This window comes from Grampus griseus (assembly GCF_964374135.1).
Source record: "Grampus griseus genome assembly, chromosome: 4".
NCBI lineage: Eukaryota > Metazoa > Chordata > Mammalia > Artiodactyla > Delphinidae > Grampus > Grampus griseus.
The window spans coordinates 40,038,557-40,059,790 of record NC_138997.1 but is presented as its reverse complement, the minus strand read 5'-3'; the positions used below and the strand labels follow the sequence as shown (position 1 = coordinate 40,059,790).

Genomic DNA, 21,234 nt, shown 5'->3' with positions numbered 1-21,234 from the left:
AGCAGAAAGAACAATGCCGTTCAAGTGTCAAAAGTAAGTGGGAAAAGGTAAGTTCTGTAAGTAGGGAAGGAAAGAAGACATTCTGGAAAAAAAAAAAAAGGTAATTGAGTAAAAAAGTGATTTTTGAAGCACTAATTGTATTCATGCTACTATTAGATCCGTAAACATATTGCTATAAGCTCCCTTTTCCGGATTTCATTAGAGCCACAAAAATTATGTTAGTTCCATATGAGGCTTAGAATCATACAATCAGAGCATATTAAAGATCATCCAATCTAATCCCCACCCTTTACCATTGAGAAAACCAAGGCCCAGAGAAATGAAGGGGCTGGCTGAAGTCCATACAACTTGTTGATGATGGAGCTAGGACAGATTCTAGGTCTCCTGATTCCCAGGCGAGTGTTTGCTACACTACACCATGTTGCTTACCCTGGAGTCCAGAGGTTTTCAAAAAAAATGTTTTTAAGCCATCAGAATATTTTTTGTCAAGTAAATCTTTGTAGAAGAAACTCTATCATATAAACAATTAATAGCAAAGATGTGCTGTTGTAGTAGGAGGAGAACTCCTACTCAGTTGGCTTCCCTTTCAGAAATCCCTTTACTCCTGCCTATAAGCATGTCTTTAAAACCACAAGCCACTGTCCTCATTCAACATATCATAAGCTTTAATCAAGAAAAATCACTGTGTAATTTATGACTGAATTTGTTTTCCTTTTCTTAAAGTATGAGACTGCTAAGTCACAGTATAATAAAAGTCTTTCAAGGTTTTTACATTTTCCTAGAAAGATAGATTAAACCCAAGGACATAAGGAGTAAATATTCTCTTCTCCCAATGTAGAGAATGCCTTACTTCAGTGCTCTGACACAGTGAGGTCAAGCTCAAGGTGCTTAGTTTAGGAGTTCCAATCCTGTTAACCATTAACTAGCCATGCTGACAAATTCAAGCTCTATGTCTTAAAACTCTGGTTAGTCGCTAGACTTCTCCACCTCTCAGTTTCCCAGCCATCACCTGATTTGCCCTATCCATGTCATACACTTCCTAAGTCTAGCAACAAGAGTGGGGAATTTAGTTTTGTTTACCAATATACCCTCAACAGGGAGAATAAAGACAGGCCCTTAAATTCATATTTGTCAAATGAACCAAAAAATAAAACAGAGAGTAGTACAGTTATAATTATATTCAAATGTAATCTATCCTGATTAAGTAGTAATCAAAAGCATAATAGACAAAAGAGCATGAATTTTTTTTAATTTAGTTTTTCATGGTTTTATGATTACTTTTGCTACAAAATGTAAAAATGACCCCATCAATTCTATCAGCAATTTGTTCTATTTTAAAATGGGCAGAGGGACTTCCCTGGTGGTGCAGTGGTTGGGAACCCGCCTGCCAGTGCAGGGGACACGGGTTCAAGCCCTGGTCCAGAAGGATCCCGTGTGCCGCGGAGCGGCTGAGCCTGGGTGCCACGGCTGCTGAGCCCGCGTGCCTGGAGCCCCTGCTCCGCGTTGGGAGAGGCCACCACAGTGAGAAGCCCAGGCACCACAGCGAGGAATGGCCCCCGCTCGCCACAGCTGGAGAGAGCCTGCACGCAGCAGCAAAGACCCAACGCAGCCAAAAATAAATGAATGAATGAATAAATAAATAAATAAATAAGAGAGACTGCCATCGAGGTGGTTTCATCTCAAAAATAAATAAATAAATAAAATGGGCAGAGTACCTACTAACTTTGTTATCGATCAAGACCATTTACTACTTACGAAAATATACTTTTTATTTAAGAACATGAAGGTTATCTGCTGGTCTGGAAATATAAGTTTCTACATGAAATAGTAAAAGACAATAAGAGGTCACATTTTATGCCACTAACCATTTGGCAATTTTAATTTAATAAATAAATTAGTTAATTAATAAAAATTATTTAATCATCTTTACATTCCCCATGACCTACAACTTCATATACCTTTGGTCACTCACTTTTCTCTAATATAAAGTTGTCCAAAAAAATGTTTGTATTCTGGATACTCTTTACTGTGCTGATACAGAAGACATAGTAAAACCACACTAATGACTCAGAAAATAATACTTAAAAAGAGACTATTTTCTAAAAACGTTTAAAAAAATTGACCAAATTACCCACAAAATTGTTCCCACTACTTTACTCACAGTTTGTTAAATGAATCAAATTGTAAAAATATCAAGAACAGATGTACATGTGTAATTTAAGTTTGAGTGATGGAGAAATAAGAAGAAATCTCCCCAGAGAGCTTAAATTAATTTTACCTAGTTTGTAAATTATTTGACTAGATCAAAGGGATAATTTTTAAAAACATCATAAGTGCTATTTTCAAGATCAGAAAAACTATAACCATTAAAATAATACATTGTCTAGTTTTATCACTGGTCTCTTACTCAAGAAACTAAAACCACCAATTTGAAATATATAAATGTTCCTACTTAATCTGGACCATATCACTCACATGGGGATAATATTGTTGAGCTGGAACTCTTGGCATCTGTGTGTGGCCAGCAACTGGTCCAGGCCTGCCCTTGGGCAGCTGCTGCCTCTCATAAGGAATTTTAGGTGACTCCTGTTGTCCTGCTGGATTTCCTTGTGCTCTACAAAGTCTGTCACGAAGCTGCACAATATTTGGCTATAAGAAGCAATGGAAGAAAGCAAAGCAAATTGTTAAGAGTTCACCCAACTATATACGACAGCATGTTGATCTTAAAGTAAGCTTGATCATTCATATGATTTTTGTTCATATGCTGGATATTATACAATAAACCCTGGCACATTAGGGTCTGACATCATGGTTTCTAATACTCAAGACTGACACCAAAGGTCCATTATATACAGTGTAACTTGTAATTTAACTGAGGCAGGGATTTGAATTATGCCTACCACATGGTAGTATGCAAGATCAATGTCACTTATCATCACTGCTCTTTTGCTGTTTCTCTTGCAGTTGAGTAATGCTCACAAATCACAAAAGCAGCTGAAAAAATACAACTTTGTTTCTCTGCAGGGAAAAAAGGCTCCAAAAGAGAATCAACTGCTAAAGATGGTGATGGAAGAAAATGGTGATCTATGAAAGACATGAAAATTAATAAAAAAAAGAGATGCTTGAAATAAAAGAGTTAAGATGTCAAACTCAGGGTAGCTCACACAGATCTATAATTATATAGATCTATAGTAAGTATGAGTTTACCACATACATGTTCTAGTTATTACCAAACAACAACAAAAAAGCAATGTGTTAAAATGTTTCAGCAAGAGTTCATTTAATATCTAGAAAAATTATACATTTCTATAAATTCATTAAAGGTTTAAACACACCATTTAAATTTTGTAGGTATACTTAGGTAAACCTGCCTTTTATGGAGGGGAACTATATACTATAATGATATTACAAAGTCTCAGGAAATATTCCCCAGAAAATACTAAGGGTATACTGAGATATATAGGTGGAAGTAACGTCAAAATTACAAGTTTTGCATAAAGACTGTTCTTTAAAAGTCCAAAGAAAAGCATGAAGAATAATGTATAGAAAATGTATGTGATTATAAACAGTATTAAAAATAAAGAGTTTAATTCTCAGGCCAGAAGGTCTAAAGGTCTTAGAGTAAGTTAGTCTTAAGATAAAGGGTCTTATACTTCAATATAATAATAAGACCTTATTAAGTAAAAAATCCTATAAAACTATTATACCAAAGTCATTATAAAGATAAAGACTTTGTTTCTATTCTACTTAATATTCTCATTAACAATTCGGAAAGACATGAGCTGGATCCTACATATAAGTGTATACAAAACCAACTAGAGAGTCATACCTCCACAGTCCTGGAACACAGATAAAAGTATTTTTACTCAATGAAATTACTCAATGAAATTTACTGACAATTCCCTAGAACAGACAAAATACTGAAAACAATTAACTAAAAAATTTCATCAAAAACAGAATAAAGTTTAGAACAAAAAGTACAGAAATAAGAAAAGCCTCCGAATTAAGCTCTAGCAGATACACAATGCAGAAATATCCTACTTGTGAAAAATCTGCCTCACTCCCCACCCCAGCTTCCACCCATGCTGCACTATTGGGTTTAGATTTCCCTCTTCTGTGCTCCCACTACCTCTATCATTGTCCTTATCACTTTGGAATCCCATGTATACTTGTTATCATTTTGAGTTTGGAAACTCCCTCAGGGAAAGGATCTTGGCAATCCTATTCATCACTACATATTCAGTCACTTATTGAATTGAAACAAGTATCATGAAAAAGCCCAAGTTTTACTGCACACCAAATAAGGACACTAAATTAGGAATATGATGTAGTTTTCTCTGCCTTGAATACTTGAATACACCTGAAATTACCCTTGAAGACGTGTCAATAATATTCACCTATTAGGTGACAGAAATTCAACTGCTCCAAATCATTCCACCCACTAGTACATTTATGTTTCATACTGAGTGCTATCTACTGAACTCACCTTACTCATATATTCAAAGAAGAAAAATGGCCAGTTCTAATTACCTGGTTGGTGTTATCAGGAAGAAAAGCCAGGGCTGCAGCAATACTGCCCTGGGCTGCCAACAAATTGGCATACTGACTCATCTTCTCAGCCAAAAGAACTCCTACAGTATTAGTGTCCATGGCTTGGGTGAGTTGTACAGCTTTTCGCAGGATGACAACTTTCTCAATCAGATCCTAAATGAGAAAAAGAAAGGAGAGTGAAGGAGAAACAGACAATGATACCAAGATGTATACTGAGAGGAAGCAGGAAAAGAGAAGGAGTTACTAAGATTTCCAAAGCCTACCAAAAGTACGGTACCTATTATCACCAATATTAAGAAGGTCTGCAAGAGCTGACCACCATCTAGGTAACTGAAAAAGCGAGGAGGAAGGTCTCCTACTCATGGTTAAGGAATAGGTTACCATCTTCTCCCAAACATCCTTAAATTGCCAGAGACTTGTCTCCTGAGCTAAAACAGGCAAATATCCAAAGTGAAAGTGACAGGCTGATGTCTGAAGGCAGAAACAGGGTTACCAGAATATATAAGAGGAAATATTATACTGTTATACTATGTATACTATAAAAATAGTACTACTAAGCCTCCAAACAGGCTTAGTATTTCAACCCGAAGTTTCTCATAATGCTCTTCAATACCTATTCTTTCAACACTAGAGAGCTATGCTTCAGGTATAAAGTACAAGAGTATCCCATCTGCCCTTGATAAGTACACCAATCCAGAAGTGTGAAAACAAGTGTGTTTTCTCTCAGAAGCACTTAGAAGGAAAAACCTTGATTCCTACAAGACTTTTGGTTTCAATAGTGATCTTTAAAGCAACAACCATACTGAGAAAATCTCTCTGCAGAGGCAAAAAGAAACATTAGACTGAAATTTCTTGAGACTGCTGACTAACTGCTTAGGAAAAAAAAAATCTAAATATATAGTTACTCAGCGCCAGAGAATAGTCCCCACATTTTTCACTTCCTCTCTTGCCCATGTATTTAGTGCTGCACGGGATCCCATTTACCTCTTACTTTCATTTTCCCCGAACCATGAAGACTGCCCATTGGTACTGGGGACCCCTCCCATTCCTTACCTCACACCGTTTCTTTGCCCAAGGCACACAGGATCACTGGAGGCAGAGAAAGGAGCAGGAGGAAAAGAGGTAAACTCTATGGCTGTTTTCATGCTCTTGCCACCTACTTCCCTCAGTAACTACCATATCACAACTTGGTTCTCACAAACAGTTGCATTCCCATTTTACCATCCCATCATCTCAAACTCTGCCTCTCCAAACATAGCAATAAATACACATAATTATCCAGCAAAAGAGATTCTAAAACATAATTAAGTAGGGTGAAAGCAATGAATTTCTGGAACAAATCAATCTCTAGAATATAAATAGGGTGAAAGACAGTACTAGAAAGGAAGCACCTTTTGTTTCAAAGATACTAACCTGAAGGGACAAAGGATTGCTTCCATCTTGAGCTTTAGTCCAACATGCAACTAGTTTCTCTACATTCCCTGCACAAATATAGCAGAGACATGCCTGAGTCTGCAGGAGGCTATCACCTTCACTTTCAAGCCTGGTTCCCAAAAGATCTATAGATCAAGAGGAAAACAAATAAGATTATATACAAGGCAATCTGTGTATGAGGTCATGAGCAGCCCAATAATATTTTCAGAGGTATGGATCAAACTTCATAACCAATGAGTAGCAGGCAGAAATAAAATCACTGTCATGTAAATGTTCAGTAAATATTTATTTGTTAAATGAGTGGAAAATGAGTGACAAATTTTATATAATAAACAATTTCACAAGATTCTATACCTAGCTGTAGAATGGGTTTATATTTATTATATTAGAAAAAAATTAAAAGTGGGAAAAATATTTGAACAGAAAAATCCTAATGAACATTTAACTGCATTTCATCATGTCTGGTGCTTTTGTAAGCAGTGGACTAAAATATGGCACATTTGGAATAAACATCAATGATAGCTAGACTACTCTAAATTATTTATGATAGAAAGTTAATATCTTGTAAGTTTTACATTCTCATAAAACTTTCAAGGTTGTTCATTTTTATACTAGCCGCCTAAAGCTTCTGTTCTTGTACATAATGAATACTATTCCTTAGTCATTAGTTCAGTCATGGCCTTTAATGGTAATTTCTACTCAAATGTTATAATTATTAATTTTATCAAGCTAACATTTATTAAGTGAGAGCTGATTATGTGCCATTTTACATATGAAAAGACTAAGACTTAGAAATTAATTTTTCCTACGTCATATAGCTAGTTAGTGGCAGAAGCAAGAGTCTCAGTTTGGTCTGTCTGAAACCAATATCATTAAATAATATTATTTTAAAAAATGACTAGTAGGTATGGAGAAGCAACGCAGTTAATAATAACTGAGAAAAGCATTCAAATGAGAGCTTCGTTTTCTTATCTGTTATTAGTAGGTTTACAAAAATTTCTAAATAAAATCTGCCATTAATTTTATTTACAATATACCACGCCATATACATAATATAAATATAAAGCTCATTTTCTTACCACAAAGGGCAGAAAATTCATCTGGTTTAGCATAAGTCAATACTGCAGCTAAAGCCTCTCTCCAATTTTTAAGATCACAAGACTCGACAATCTCTTTCCAGTTCTTCATCACTACTGCAGTAATTAGCTTAGGAAAGGAAAACAAAAGGAGAATTAAAAGCTTTTGGTATATTGATAAAAATTAACTCTGGCTAATCAATCAATCTTTCAAAACTACTACTCACAGTATTTCATGAAAAATAAAGTAGCAGCAAAGCGAAGTATATCCTTAAACCAACTGACATAAAAGATATTTTCCTCAACAACAACAAAATCACACTAACATGTTTTATAAAATGCTGAGAAGGAGAACTATAGGGTGTTACCAAAACATTTAACAGGAGGACATGCCTTTTAGTCTGATGGATCAGGAAAAGCTTTCTGAGCATACAGACATTTAAGATATGAAGTCAGAATTAATTTCATCGAGAAGGAAAAAACACTGCCGACCAATGGAACACTAAGGGCAAAGTCCTGGGAGAGAAAGGCACGTGGAGTGTGTAAGGAACTGAAAGGCAGCCAGTGTGGCTAAAAGATAACAGGGGAGGGAGTGACACAAGACAAGGCTGGGGACACCGACAGCAACCAAAGCTGCTGGGACTGAACACTGGGACAACTTTCATGGAAAGAAATTTAATATCATCAAGCAGGGGCTTAAAAATGTACAGACCCTCTGCACCAGAAATTCCATTCCTAGGACTACAGCCTCATTAAACAATTAGAAATTCACACAAATCTTTAGGCACAACAAGGATGTTTACTGCTATCTCAACTACATTAGGAAAATATTAGAAACTACCTAAACATCCCCAAATAAGAGAAATAATAAATCCCTACTATAGAATATTATAGAGCAATTTAAAAATTTTTGTAAGAATCTTTAAATGATACAGGAAAATGATTACAATGTAAGTGACAATATTTATACATAAAACCACACACATATATACCTGTATAATTGATTGTTTTTAAAAATTCTACAAATACATAGAAAGAGATACAAAAGGATATGTACCAATCTGATGGAAGAATTAGGGGGTATTAAAATTATTATCTTTAACATTTTCTATGTTCTAACTTTTCTACAATAAAAATATTTCATTTAAAATATTATATATGTAAACAACAAAAACTGGGATAATCATGCCAAGCTATCAACAATGACTATTTCTGGGTCAAGGAATTATGGATGGGTTTTTTTGTTCTTTACTGTTATCTGAATCTCAATTATCTATAGTAAGAGTGCTTTGCTTTTATAAACAAATGCTGCTGTTTGTTTATTTTTAAAATAACATACCCTGGTAATTTTGCTTTGGGATTTTGCAAAGTACTTTTTCTGGGTTCGAGCCAAGAGTTCTTGTCCACCTGCTATGGCCAATATAATGGCATCAGCCATGCGGTTATCATGTAAACAAAGGTCAACAGCACTCTCAAAGTTACCCGTCAGCAAAGCCTGAGTAATTAAACCATCAATATCTGCAATAAAGAAATAACACACCCAAGTTAAAGTTTTTTGTTACAAGAAAAAAACACTACACCTATGAATTTTTACATACACGCACAATGGAGAACACAATGCTGATTTCTGAATATTACTGGTGGATTAATTTCTAACACAAACTGTTGATATCTATGGAAATATACTGAGATACATATAAGTAAAATCAGGTAAAATAACATATTTTCCAGATTGCCTAAAATGTAATAATAAAGATCATTTACAGTTTCTATCACATAGGTTTCAGATCATACCATCATTTTTAAGGTAGTGATTACATGTACTAAATGATAACTGAGTTCTTTTCAACCCTCTACCACCTGTGACAAAATGTTTCTAACTTAAACTCAGGGACTATTTGCTTTCAAATGGTTAAAAGAAATTAGAAATCAAAACCAACAGATTCTTACCCCCACTGATGGAGATGTTAAATGTTCCTCCAGCTGATGGTAGAAATTCAGATTCTTGTTTTTCCTCTTTAATGCGCTAAGGAGATGAAAAGGGCAGCAATTTAGCCAGATGAAACTGGAATAAATTACCAGCAAAACAAAATTTAAATATGATTATTCACTTACTGACTAGATGACATGCCAAGTTATCCCAGAAAATTTCTCAGATCCAAGTTTAAACTAAGAACTATGATTTCCTTAAGTATTAACTCTCATTATACAATCATAAATAAAATCCAAAGTCCTCAGAAATAACGTTAAACAAACTTAAGTGTACATATCCATATTGGGAGCTCAGAAGATACTGAAGCTGAAGAATTTTTGTTTTCTTAGATACCTCAACTAACAGTAGCTTGAAACACACAAAATGTTTTATTTATTTATTTTTAAATATTTATTTATTTATTTGGCTGCACCAGGTCTTAGTTGCGGCTCACAGGATCTTCATTACTGCGTTAGGGATCTTTAGTTGAGGCATGCGAACTCTTAGTTGCAGCATGTGGGATCTAGTTCCCTGACCAGAGATTGAACCCAGGCCCCCTGCATTGGGAGCACAAAGTCTTAGCCACTTCCCACTTGTGGGAAGTCCCACAAGATGTTTTAAATTATACTATATTTAGATCTTTTTTTACATTTTTCTAATTCAGATCTTAAAACAACCTTGTTTTAAGGTTTCAACACATCTTGTTTCAACACATCTAAAAATTCTGTCTAATAGGTATAGTTATAAGAGTCTTTCGGTTTTAACTGACTCAGTCGTGAAAAAAAGAAAACCACCTGGCGTCCTTATATAAATGCAATATAAACAGATTATTTATAAATATACTAAAATTCAATTAGAGATTTTGTGTTCTCTTAAATTAGTCACACCTGGAACAACAGGTTGGTCTGGTAAAAATATATACAGTTCTGTTACAAATTTCTGAAACTACTTGTAAGACTGAGTAAAAATAAATTCAATATTTTCTTTCTTTAGAAGAAAAGAAATATAATGGAGGCATACTGCTGGCAAATACTTTAAATGCTTTCTCTTCTATGCATAAAAATTCAAAAGACGACAAAAAATAAAATGTGTCAGAGATTATAGAGAAATTAAAAGAAAAAACACATCTGTCTCACATGAGATAAAATACCTATCTTCTGTGCTCGTGTTACCTATACATCTCAATGTTAGTGCCTAGAATTCAAAGTCAGGAGCATTTTTGAATTGGATAATTTTAGTGTAGAGCACAGTAGAGCATCATCTGTTAATAATGCTTAATTAGTTAATACTATTACAGGAGAATAACTATAACCTTAATTCTCTCCCCAACAAAAGAGAAGCATTTTAGAATTTAAAAACTGAAATTAAAAAATTGTAAAACTGGGCTTCCTTGGTGGCGCAGTGGTTGAGAGTCTGCCTGCCGATGCAGGGGACACGGGTTCGTGCCCCGGTCCGGGAAGGTCCCACATGCTGCGGAGCGGCTGGACCCGTGAGCCATGGTCACTGAGCCTACACGTCCGGAGCCTGTGCTCCGCAACAGGAGAGGCCACAACAGTGAGAGGCCCACGTACCGCAAAAAAAAAAAAAAAAAAAAAAAAAATTGTAAAACTTATTATTCATACTGAGGAATAAATCAGATACTGATCTGATTATATTCACTAACAAACTTATCAAAAAAATCTTTTAACAATTTTTCAAATTTGCTTTCAAAAAGCAACTAATAAACTTTTATATATGGACTTCTGAAATATACATAAAGTGAAAAAATGCACAACTTATTATGTGCTGGTTATCTTTAGTGTGTAAGCTACTATGTTTTATTTTACATAATAATAGCATCATCAAGATAAAGGAGAAGATATTACCACCTTAAACAACATTTTTTCAAATATTCTGAAAGCACACATTGATGACTACTGTTTTGTTAAATATATATTTACCTATTAATTCACGAGTGTATTTACAAATGGCCCTCTCTTTGATAATACATAGTTAGTCCAGTTGTATATAAATGAAAGTACGTTTCTTTAATGTATCCTACAATTCTATGTATTCCCAAAATTAGTTCAAATTTTCAGCAAGATTTTACCCATATCCTGTATTCCTGAGTTAAATAAATGTTAGAAGATCCACTTCTAAGGAAAGTATTTTTTAATAATCATCTTGTAATAGTCTGTTTACTGAGGAATTATAGCTTAGTAAAAGGTTGTAAGAAACTTTATATAATCAGAATATCCCCATATCACAAAGAACAATGAAAAAGTCAAATATGAGATGAGAAACAAGAACTTGTTGATTAATTTTCTAAGATGAAATATAATTAGAAAGCAAGAAAAGTAAATTATAGAATTATATATTAGTGGCTTAAAAAAACTCAGAAAATTAAAAGGAAAAAAATTAATGATACAACTCTGTTTTCAAGGACTCTTTTTACCTAGTTATAACAATTGTCACTACAACTCAGGATGCATTTATAGTGAATCAGGATGATCAGATTATTTAGTGAAATATTCTTTACTTGGACTCAAAGTTCAAGATTAATTCAGAAGCTTATGCCACTGATAGTGAGTTGTAAATATTAATGTGTCAAGAAAAAACATTACCTTTACATGCAATGCAATGTGGATTTCTGAATAAAGTATCTTTTCAATTTGACATCTTGATATGCATCTGACCAAACTAAGTCAATCTCACATCAGCTGTTAATTTTAAACCATATAATCCAGAAGCTAGGTCAGAGAACTAAAAATTTTAGAGATGATACTTCTATCAAATTAGTAAACAGACTTCTACCTTAAACATCTCTAAGAAAACTCCAGCTTTATTTTGGAACAAGTAGTCAAGAAAATTTTCCATATTTCAATGTGAGATGAACAAATATCACATATTTTCCCAATGTACTTAAAAATGAGAAAAATAAGTACCTCTCCCAAGAGCTGCTCTTCAGCAGCAGGGCTCTCCTCCCCATCACTCTGTGCTACTTGGTCAGAGTCTTTAAGAGCCTTTGGTACACAAAACAATGACAGAGGAAAGTGAAGAATGTAGCATTAAAAGGTTATTAGTGAACAAGGAAGACAAAAGACCCAACCAACAACATTCAGAGCTAGTTTAATCATAAGAAGCAACACTAAGTAAATTTATTTGAGGAACAACATTAGAGGAAAAGCAGGGAGCCATTACTGCTAAGACCTAACACTTCTTTCCTGCCAAACGTCCCTCAGCAACAAAGAGCTTAACGTTAAGTATCTGAGCAGTCACTGATTTCATTTTGCCTCTGTTGTGAAATTCAAACATAGGAATTTCTACTAGCTATAGCTAGCTCTACTAGCTATAACTTATGCTATTTTAAAGAGAATTATTCATGTATTAAAATGCCTACAATAAGCATTTGTTTTTAAACTGTAAAGCAATAAAACAAATTTCCTAAATTATATTTTCTTCTTTATGACCTAAACCAAAATTTTAGAAGGTAGCTATTTTTAAAGGCCTTCTCTTACCACATCAGGTCCATCCACTTTGTTCAAGGCCGAAGCAATCTGAAATAAAGACAACAACTCCGCTACCAAATGGAATTCTATTTCAAGGCATATAGCAAATGTTCACCTCTTACTCCATTGTCATTGGCAAAAATCCAAAATTCAGATCAGGGGTAGCATGTTTAAGAAAAGAATAAAATTTTTGCAGAACTGATTCTCAATGGTGCTAGTTTCAGTTACATGGATCTATTTTATTGCTCACACGTCATCTTACTCTGCTATTCAAATTGTAAAACTAACCTCAAAACAAGCATGTTTTCGTCTACTTTGTTTTAAATAAAATAACTATAATTTAAAAAAATATTTCTTCAGAGACTTACTATGGAAAGAACTGTTACTAGATGTATTTTGACAATCAAATTTTATTTCCTCATTTTTTGCTAACAGGTTTGCAGTAAAACTTTCATATTAATCTCTTGCAAACCAAGTTATAGCATCAAGAAGTTTAGACTAATAATAAAGTTAAGTATAAAAAATCTAAAGGAGTGAGGAAAGACACATGACCAGTAAGCAGCGGAGCTGTGATGTGAGCTCAGGTCTATCTGACATTAAAGGGGACTAATCTTCAATGTGCTCAGCACTGACTGCCCAGAGTGCACAGTATTCAACCTGTTCCGCATATGCGATAATTCTGCAATGCTATAGAAGACTTCAGTCATTTTCAAAGAATGACAAAGGGTTAATACAAATTATACAAAGAATTCTAAATATATCCTTCAAGGTTTCCAAAGTCAGAGTGTTTTAACTGCTGTTTATGTCAACACTGTGGAATAGTTATTAAGCCGCTCTGAGAAGAAAACTATAAAACTGGAATATAACCTCCTTTTTTAAAAAGTAATCTTTTTTTTTTTACATTAAAATGTTAAGCAAATCACTTGGGCTTTTTGTTTATTCAGGTTTAGTAGAATAAAACACCCTTGTTCCAAAATATTTACTAGTTACTTGTGAGCTGGACCAACTTAATAAACAGTTTGGGAATTGTGGGCTGAAGGCATAAACAGCGGGGGTGCAAAACAGTACCCTCTTTTTCATCACTTAAGCTGTAGTGAATGCAGGGTGATCTCTTAAGTTTCCCCCCTCTCTTTCCTCCAGGGCCGCTGGCTACACCTCCTCTTAAAAAACTAAATGTCATTCCAGTGTTTGAGGTTCACAGCCTCTTTTCTTTCAAGGCCCAATTCTCCCTGACACAGCTCTTTAAATCGAGTTTGAATTAAAGGTGGTTCTAGCAGCTTCTAAATTCAGGTACAATGAGGAGTTTCACCTTTAACAACGTGTATGAAAAACTTTGGCAACCAAGCATAAATTCTTATTAAATGTTTACTGAATGATTTGAAACAATCTGTGTTGAACTTTTTAAAAAATAAAAACACCTCTGCTACATAAATATTTTATTTGTGTAAGCACAGCCTTTAAACTTTTCCAAAAGTTTACCTTCTTTCCTAGGTCTTCTTTTCTATATCCTAGAAGTTCAAGGTATTTTCCACGAGAATCATCCTCAAAGTTTACCTTTAAAAGAAGACATATTCTTGAAACAAAGAATTGCATTTAAAGGCCTAATTTTTAATTAACTGCTCAAATTCCAAGCAGAATTATTAAAATTACCTAAAGTTTACTATATCAACCAAAAGGTTGTTTATAAGAGAATCCAAAGAAGTTTTTTTAAAGAAGTTATTTTTTAAAATAGTAAGCCTACTAGTAATTAATTACCCAGGTTGAATAAAACTTACATTTAAACTAATTTTTGTAAAAACAAAGTCATGTCCAAAGGTTACATGAGTGCAAAACTCACATTATGTGAAACATGTGATGTCTTAAAACTCTTTCTTAAAACTAAGACTTACTCACAAAATATAAAAATAAATTTAACCTGATTGCATTCAAGATTTCTTTTCTTTGGAAAACAGAATTGAGAAATAGATATTCCCATGGAGACAAAATGACAAACCGGAAAATTCTATTATTCTACTGTCGTAAATGCAACTCAGTAAAAGGAATGAGAAATGCCTCCAACCTCTCTCCCCTATACCTTTTCCCTCTTTCCCCATTTTCCTTAATTAGACCTACTACAAAAATTAAATACTCTGTGTTTTTATTATACTAAGCTCTATGTTCTAATTTTAAAATAGGTCTGTTGAATGCTATGTCTCTCTCACTTAAAATTAGCTATTATATTATTTTTTACTTATTAAAAAAGTATTTCATATTAGGCTTTTCACAGCAGAGAAGGAAGAACTCTTGACATAAAGTGTTAGGTCATGTACTCTCCATATGGTTTAATTTCATCAGGAGATCCCCAAATCACATTCTCTCGATTGTTTCTTCAACAGGAAGACAGATTTAGAATATGATGGAAATAGGTGAATTTGCAGATAATGAAATAAAATTGCTTAACACCAACTTTACCTTCAAAAAGGACCACACATTTTTCTCAAACTCAGTCTGAGAAGCATCAATCTTCTTCTGACAATAACTGACAAATCCTTGTGACTGCACGACCTGCTGAAGTTGGGCTGACCGGCTAAGGAATTCCTCTTCTGTTACGACCTGACTGATGCGCACGTGGTGCTGCTGCAGCTGCTGCTCAGCTCCCTGCTGAGGCTGTGTTCTGAGACTCGCAAAGGTAACCAGTTTGCCTCCAAACTAGAATAGAACAAGTAAACAAAATCAGTTCCAACGACAAGGATGTGGCCCTCAAACGTACTGACTGTAAACCGGCTAAAGGAAAAGAACTCTGGCTCTGGATGCAATTGGTGATACACTCCCCTACTCCACAATCTGACCCCAGCCTTCAATTATTTTTCCTCTTCACACCACCCACCTACTACATAAAAGGTCCCAGTTGCTGTGCCCCACAATTTCTCACCTACTTGCTTTTACTAACTTCCACATACTAAATGCTACTCCTCTTCAAAGCCTGGGCAAATGTCACCTCTGCCATCCCAGACACCCTCAGTATATTTTATATATATATATATATATATGTGTGTGTATATATATATATATATATATATATATACACACATACATATATATATATATTTTTTTTTTTTGTGGTACGCGGGCCTCTCGCTGTTGTGGCCTCTCCCGTTGCGGGGCACAGGCTCCGGACGCGCAGGCTCAGCGGCCATGGCTCACGGGCCCAGCCGCTCCGCGGCATGTGGGATCTTCCCGGACCGGGGCACGAACGCGTGTCCCCTGCATCGGCAGGCAGACTCTCAACCACTGCGCCACCAGGGAAGCCCTATCTCTCTCTTTTGATTCAACTATTAGCTGTACGTATTTGCCTTTCTACTCTAGGCTCCACGTTTTAAGAGGTGGTGGATTATGCTGCTACAAAATATGCCATTTGACCTAAGGATTATTTTGAGCTGAAGAATACTGAAAAACAACAGGAGCAAGAAAGGCACCCTGACCTCCTCTTTTCTTTCTGAAAGTAGGAGATGAAACTCACATGTGAGAGCTGCTCTCCCTACACCAGGAGGAAAGATACATCCTTATCACCAGATATGGGAGTCCAGGATGGGAGAACTCTATACAAACAGACCTTGTTAAATAAAAATTATCTCCATCAGGGCTTCCCTGGTGGCGCAGTGGTTGAGAGTCTGCCTGCTGATGCAGGGGACACGGGTTCGTGCCCCTCCGCGGAGCGCCTGGGCCCGTGAGCCATGGCCGCTGAGCCTGCGTGTGCGGAGCCTGTGCTCCGCAACGGGAGAGGCCACAACAGTGAGAGGCCCACATACCGCAAAAAAAAAAAAAAAAATTATCTCCATCAGTCTCTACATATTTTAGTTACTGTTCCACAACTGCCATTCTTTGTTCAACCTAGCATATAAGCACTTAGGTTTTGCCACTCATTGGGGTTTTCATTTCTCTATGGAGGGGCTCCCAGGTACATGTTTGCTGTCATTCTCCTATTAAGCAGGCTCAGAACTCTTCCTTTGGCCTCTCAAATTCATTCCTCAGGTCTAGGTATTGATCTCTTCTGAAATCTCTTGATTTCTTTCTTTTACATTGCTATTTTTCTGCCTAATTCTTTTTGCACTGAACTGCTGTATGACTGCACATCTACTCTTGTCTTTCCCCCTTCCAAACCATTCTACATACTCTCATCTTCCTAAATAATAGACCTTTGATTACATCACTTTGGGATTTAATTAATCTCTCATCCCTCTTGTCTGGTCTTCTCCACTATCTGCTCTCCTGCCTTTGAATGTTTGCTTTTATCACTTTCCACTTTACTTACTGAATCCTAACCATCCATCTAGTTAGTTATCATAAAACACTTATTATAAAATTATGTATGGACAAGGTTTAAAAGAAAAATCAAACTGTACAGAAAAGCCTCCCCGCCCCCCAATATAAGCTACTTGAGGACAGAGACTCTATCTAGTTCACAGGTATGTTTCCAGTGCCTAAAGTGGTACCTGACAAACAGAGGATGTTCACTATATATTTATCTTTGGAATGAAAAGCGCATGTCCACTCACTAATACTGAAGTATTATAAAGACAACAAATAACACTCCTTTCTTCCCCACGTGAGTCTGGAACCCAGTACGAGAGATGGAGAATCAAAATATCAGCTTTAGTGCTGTCGTAAGTGCTGCTAGGTTAGAGGCTATAGTTTAGATGTACAACCATAGTGGACCTTGTAACAATTAGAATGTAGACCCTCTCAAAAAGAAAAGAAGGAATGAAGGAAGGAGAGATAGAGAAGGAAAACAAGTTTAATAAAGTGGGGTAGGGAGAATGGTGCAAAGGTTGCACAACAAGGTGAATGTACTCAATACTGCTGAACTGTAAGTTTTAAAATGGTTAAAATTGTAAATTTTGTTATGTATATTTTATTACAATTTAAAAGAAAAAAAGGGAGTAGGTTTCACTTTTCCCGAGAAACCTTTGAGTGATGAAAACTCACAAACATATCTCAAACTCAGCCCTCTTCCATCTGAGTGATCCTATAATAACACTTTACTGTAAGTCCTTTGTGTTTATGGACCATAAAAGCAAATCCACCTACTGAAAAGGAAGCCCCAACAGGTCTTCGGACCCACTTGGGTGGCTTCTTCAGAGGCAACACTATACGATGCTGAGCAGTCTGCTGAGGAATTTGTAACGGAGGAAGGGGCTGTCCTGTGCCAAACGGATCAAGATTCCCAAAAGACGATGAAAGCTAAAAAATAAAATAAAGTGAGATTTTTGAAACTTATGCAAGACTATATTACATGTTTTCAAGTCATATCCAAAAAATTTTTTATCACAATTATCCAATTAATTGGTATCATTGATCAGTAAAGTTATTTTCAAAATAATTACACAGTAAGATGATTTTTTTCAGGTGTTATAATAAAAAACCTTAACACTTCTTATTACCTTGTCAACTTGTTTCTGCCTTAAACCATCTGCACTCCCTCCCATGATAGAATAAACACTGATACGCCCATCGAAGGAAGCAGCTGATAAGACAGCAGGATTTCTGGGACACCACTGAATATCAAAGCACCACTGTGTGTTGGTGGGAAGTTCATATAACACCTAGACCGCAAAAAAAAAAAAAGTCAGAAAAAAGTATAGCCACTTTATAGCCAAAACAGCTGAATAAATATGATCAACAAATACAACTTTATTAAACATTTACCTTTTACAAAGTATCCAGCCAGGAAAAACAACAATTGTAAAAATTTCTTTAAAGTACAAGAAAAGTTCATTATGATAAAAAAAAAAAAGAAATGCTGCTCAAAATTTTGACCAGATTTGGAATAAGTACATCTTAAAAAATGAGGTTTTCCTGTTTTTACTGAAATGGTACTAGAGGATGCACCCGAAAGACCAGAATACTCTATTAGGGTCAACTTGCTGAACTCTAAAAGATCGATGGGGTCCTAGCCAACCGACTTTGCCTGCCAAGATCCAAAGAACCACGTTTAGATTATTTGAAGATCAAATTTCAAAAAAAATTCTTGAGAAGGAAAAATTCACCGAGAAGTTTGGCTTCTTGTCAAGTGAGAAAACATGTACACATCATTCTTATTATTGCAGAATCAAAGGAGAATTTGGGATTACCAGTTTTCTTTAGAAGGAAAAGAATATAGAAAAACTATTAAAAATGGCTGAAATAAATAAATAATGTAATAATTGTTTACTAACTTTACAATGTAATAATGTAATAATTGTTGCGAACTCAGTGTGATGGTAACTGATGCTCTTAGGAGCACAGGTTTTATGGCTTTAAGAAATGAATCAAATTTACTTAACTTTGGCTTCCTTGACATTTAAAATAATGTTTTATTTTATAAGAAAACAAAATAAAGTGAAAAGGCATTTAGCCTGCTCCTCTTTGATGCTTAAACTGATTTATAAGACTATTAGCTTCTTGATATCTGAATCACTTGTCTATTCCTAATTTGCATTTGAATAAAAATCTATTACAATTTTTAGTTGCAGCATGCACTAAAAGTTTATTCCTTCAAAGTCCAAGCACACACAACTAAGCATATGCAAAAAATCATTTTATCAAATTACATAGTTGAAAAAGAACAGTAATTTCCATGAATTTTGAACTCACTTGGGAAAGCAGTGTAAAATGAAACACTTTCATTATTTGGTCTACAAATCTTATGAAGCAAAAATTATTATTTTTTCTCTTGTCTCCTCTAACATTAATGTTTCTATATTCTTACAGACATCACTGCAACTGAAAACTTTAAACCACAAATCAAATAACAAAAGTGCTTGCTTTAATTTTAATGTTACAGATTAAAACCTATCGAACAGGGCTTCCCTGGTGGCGCAGTGATTAAGAATCTGCCTGCCAATGCAGAAGACACGGGTTCCAGCCCTGGTCCGGGAAGATCCCACATAGCGCGGAGCAACTAAGCCCGTGCACCACAACTACTGAGCCTGCGGTCTAGAGCCCGCGAGCCACAACTACTGAGCCCACGCGCCTAGAGCCTGTGCTCCGCAACAAGAGAAGCCACAGCAATGGGAAGCCCGCACACCGCATCGCCACAACTAGAGAAAAGCCTGCGTACAGCAACAAAGACCCAATGCAGCCAAAAATAAATAAATACATAAATTAATTAATTAAAAACAAAAAAAATACCCATCAAAGATACTTATTTTTACTAGCATACCATCAGGGCAACTAGGAAGGCACTTGCAATAAAAGTTTAAAAGCTGTAATTAGAATCCATGGTGCCTTGCCCACTAGTGAAAGAGAGGGAAACCATTCAACCATTAAGAAGAAGAAAAATATTAGGCAAAAGAGATTTTTAGCCCACAACCCAAAGCAAATGAAATTATATTTATATAATATTTATATTTAATAAGGTAAAATCCCCCATCTAAGTTTCCATGGGTAGAACATATGACAAATATTTTATTATAAAGTATTATATTCTTGCTGTAGAGTTCAGAAGAGAGATTAAAAACCTGCATCCACTGATTTCCAAAAATCAAAGAGGATCTTCAGGAAAGGTAAAGCAAGAAAAAGACCCAAACCTTGAACACTCCTACTTTGAGGACACTTATTTCCAGAAAATACATTAAATAAATCAAACCAAGTATTTCTGAGTCTAGTTAAACACCTTTGATTGGAAATGGCGGGTGGGGGGTGATTACTAGGTTCAAAGACACTATTTCAATGATTGATATCCCCAGATGAAACAGCTGAGCTTAGATAATGCTCATAATAAAATCTCTGCTAGAGTTACATTTCACATACACCTCCGTCTACTTTCACGTTCTTAATTTTAATCATGTACTAAAGAATTCATATGGAAATTTTCTTATTCAACCAGAGATAAAATATTATAATAGCTGTAAGTTTGAGAAACATTTCCTCCCCATACCTCTCCTGTGTTTGGGTTGGAACAGAGAATCTTAGCATCTTTTCCACAGCTCAGCAACAATTCAGGATCCGCCATGCTCCAAGCAATTGCCAAAATCCCCCTGTAAGAAACACAGATGAAGAAATTTTTAATCTTGAGAAAACCAAATTATTTTTCTCTAGGTTTTGGAGACACACACTGCTAAGAGAAGTATAATTTCATATAATCTTTCTGGAAAGCAACTTAGCAATGTGTATGCTCTTTGATCATTACAAAGATACTCAATACAGTATGCAGTATATGACAGCAAAAAATGAAAACAAATGCCCAATAACACGGACAGCGTAATAATAAATTGCAGATCATCTTTTAAGGAGAAAATATGTAGTTAAAAATTACGCTGTAATCTACTAGAGAATGGATTTGAGGATATGGGGAGGGGGAAGGGTAAGCTGTGACAAAGTGAGAGAGTGGCATGGACATATATACACTACCAAACGTAAAATAGATAGCTAGTGGGAAGCAGCTGCATAGCACAGGGACATCAGCTCCGTGGTTTGTGACCACCTAGAGGGGTGGGATAGGGAGGGTGGGAGGGAGGGAGATGCAAGAGGGAAGAGATATGGGAACATATGTATATGTATAACTGATTCACTTTGTTATAAAGCAGAACCTAACACACCATTGTAAAGCAATTATACTCCAATAAAGATGTTAAAAAAATTATGCTGTAGAAATCTGTTTCTTATTATTATACACTGTTCACCAATGAAAAAAGGTTAACTCTGTACATAAATTTGTATAAAACATATAATTACATTAAATACTTGCATAAAT

At 35.3% G+C, this 21,234-nt stretch overlaps 1 protein-coding gene across 13 annotated transcripts in view; it reads right to left on the bottom strand.

The window, feature by feature from the left end:
* The window catches only part of SEC31A (SEC31 homolog A, COPII coat complex component), a 64,529-nt gene that overhangs the window by 22,091 nt on the left and 21,204 nt on the right, over positions 1 to 21,234 (bottom strand). For 9 of the 13 annotated variants that reach the window (XM_082652740.1, XM_082652745.1, XM_082652746.1 and 6 more), the window contains 13 exons: positions 20,419 to 20,518; positions 17,942 to 18,103; positions 17,589 to 17,741; positions 14,973 to 15,209; positions 14,001 to 14,075; positions 12,531 to 12,569; positions 11,958 to 12,035; positions 9,012 to 9,087; positions 8,401 to 8,579; positions 7,065 to 7,191; positions 5,965 to 6,110; positions 4,531 to 4,704; positions 2,476 to 2,649 (listed from right to left, as the gene is read on the bottom strand). In XM_082652740.1, the coding sequence (XP_082508866.1) occupies positions 2,476 to 2,649; positions 4,531 to 4,704; positions 5,965 to 6,110; positions 7,065 to 7,191; positions 8,401 to 8,579; positions 9,012 to 9,087; positions 11,958 to 12,035; positions 12,531 to 12,569; positions 14,001 to 14,075; positions 14,973 to 15,209; positions 17,589 to 17,741; positions 17,942 to 18,103; positions 20,419 to 20,518 (1,720 nt within the window). The remainder of the gene's footprint in view (positions 1 to 2,475; positions 2,650 to 4,530; positions 4,705 to 5,964; positions 6,111 to 7,064; positions 7,192 to 8,400; positions 8,580 to 9,011; positions 9,088 to 11,957; positions 12,036 to 12,530; positions 12,570 to 14,000; positions 14,076 to 14,972; positions 15,210 to 17,588; positions 17,742 to 17,941; positions 18,104 to 20,418; positions 20,519 to 21,234) is intronic. The other 4 variants (XM_082652747.1, XM_082652750.1, XM_082652751.1 and 1 more) reach the window with 1 other exon arrangement.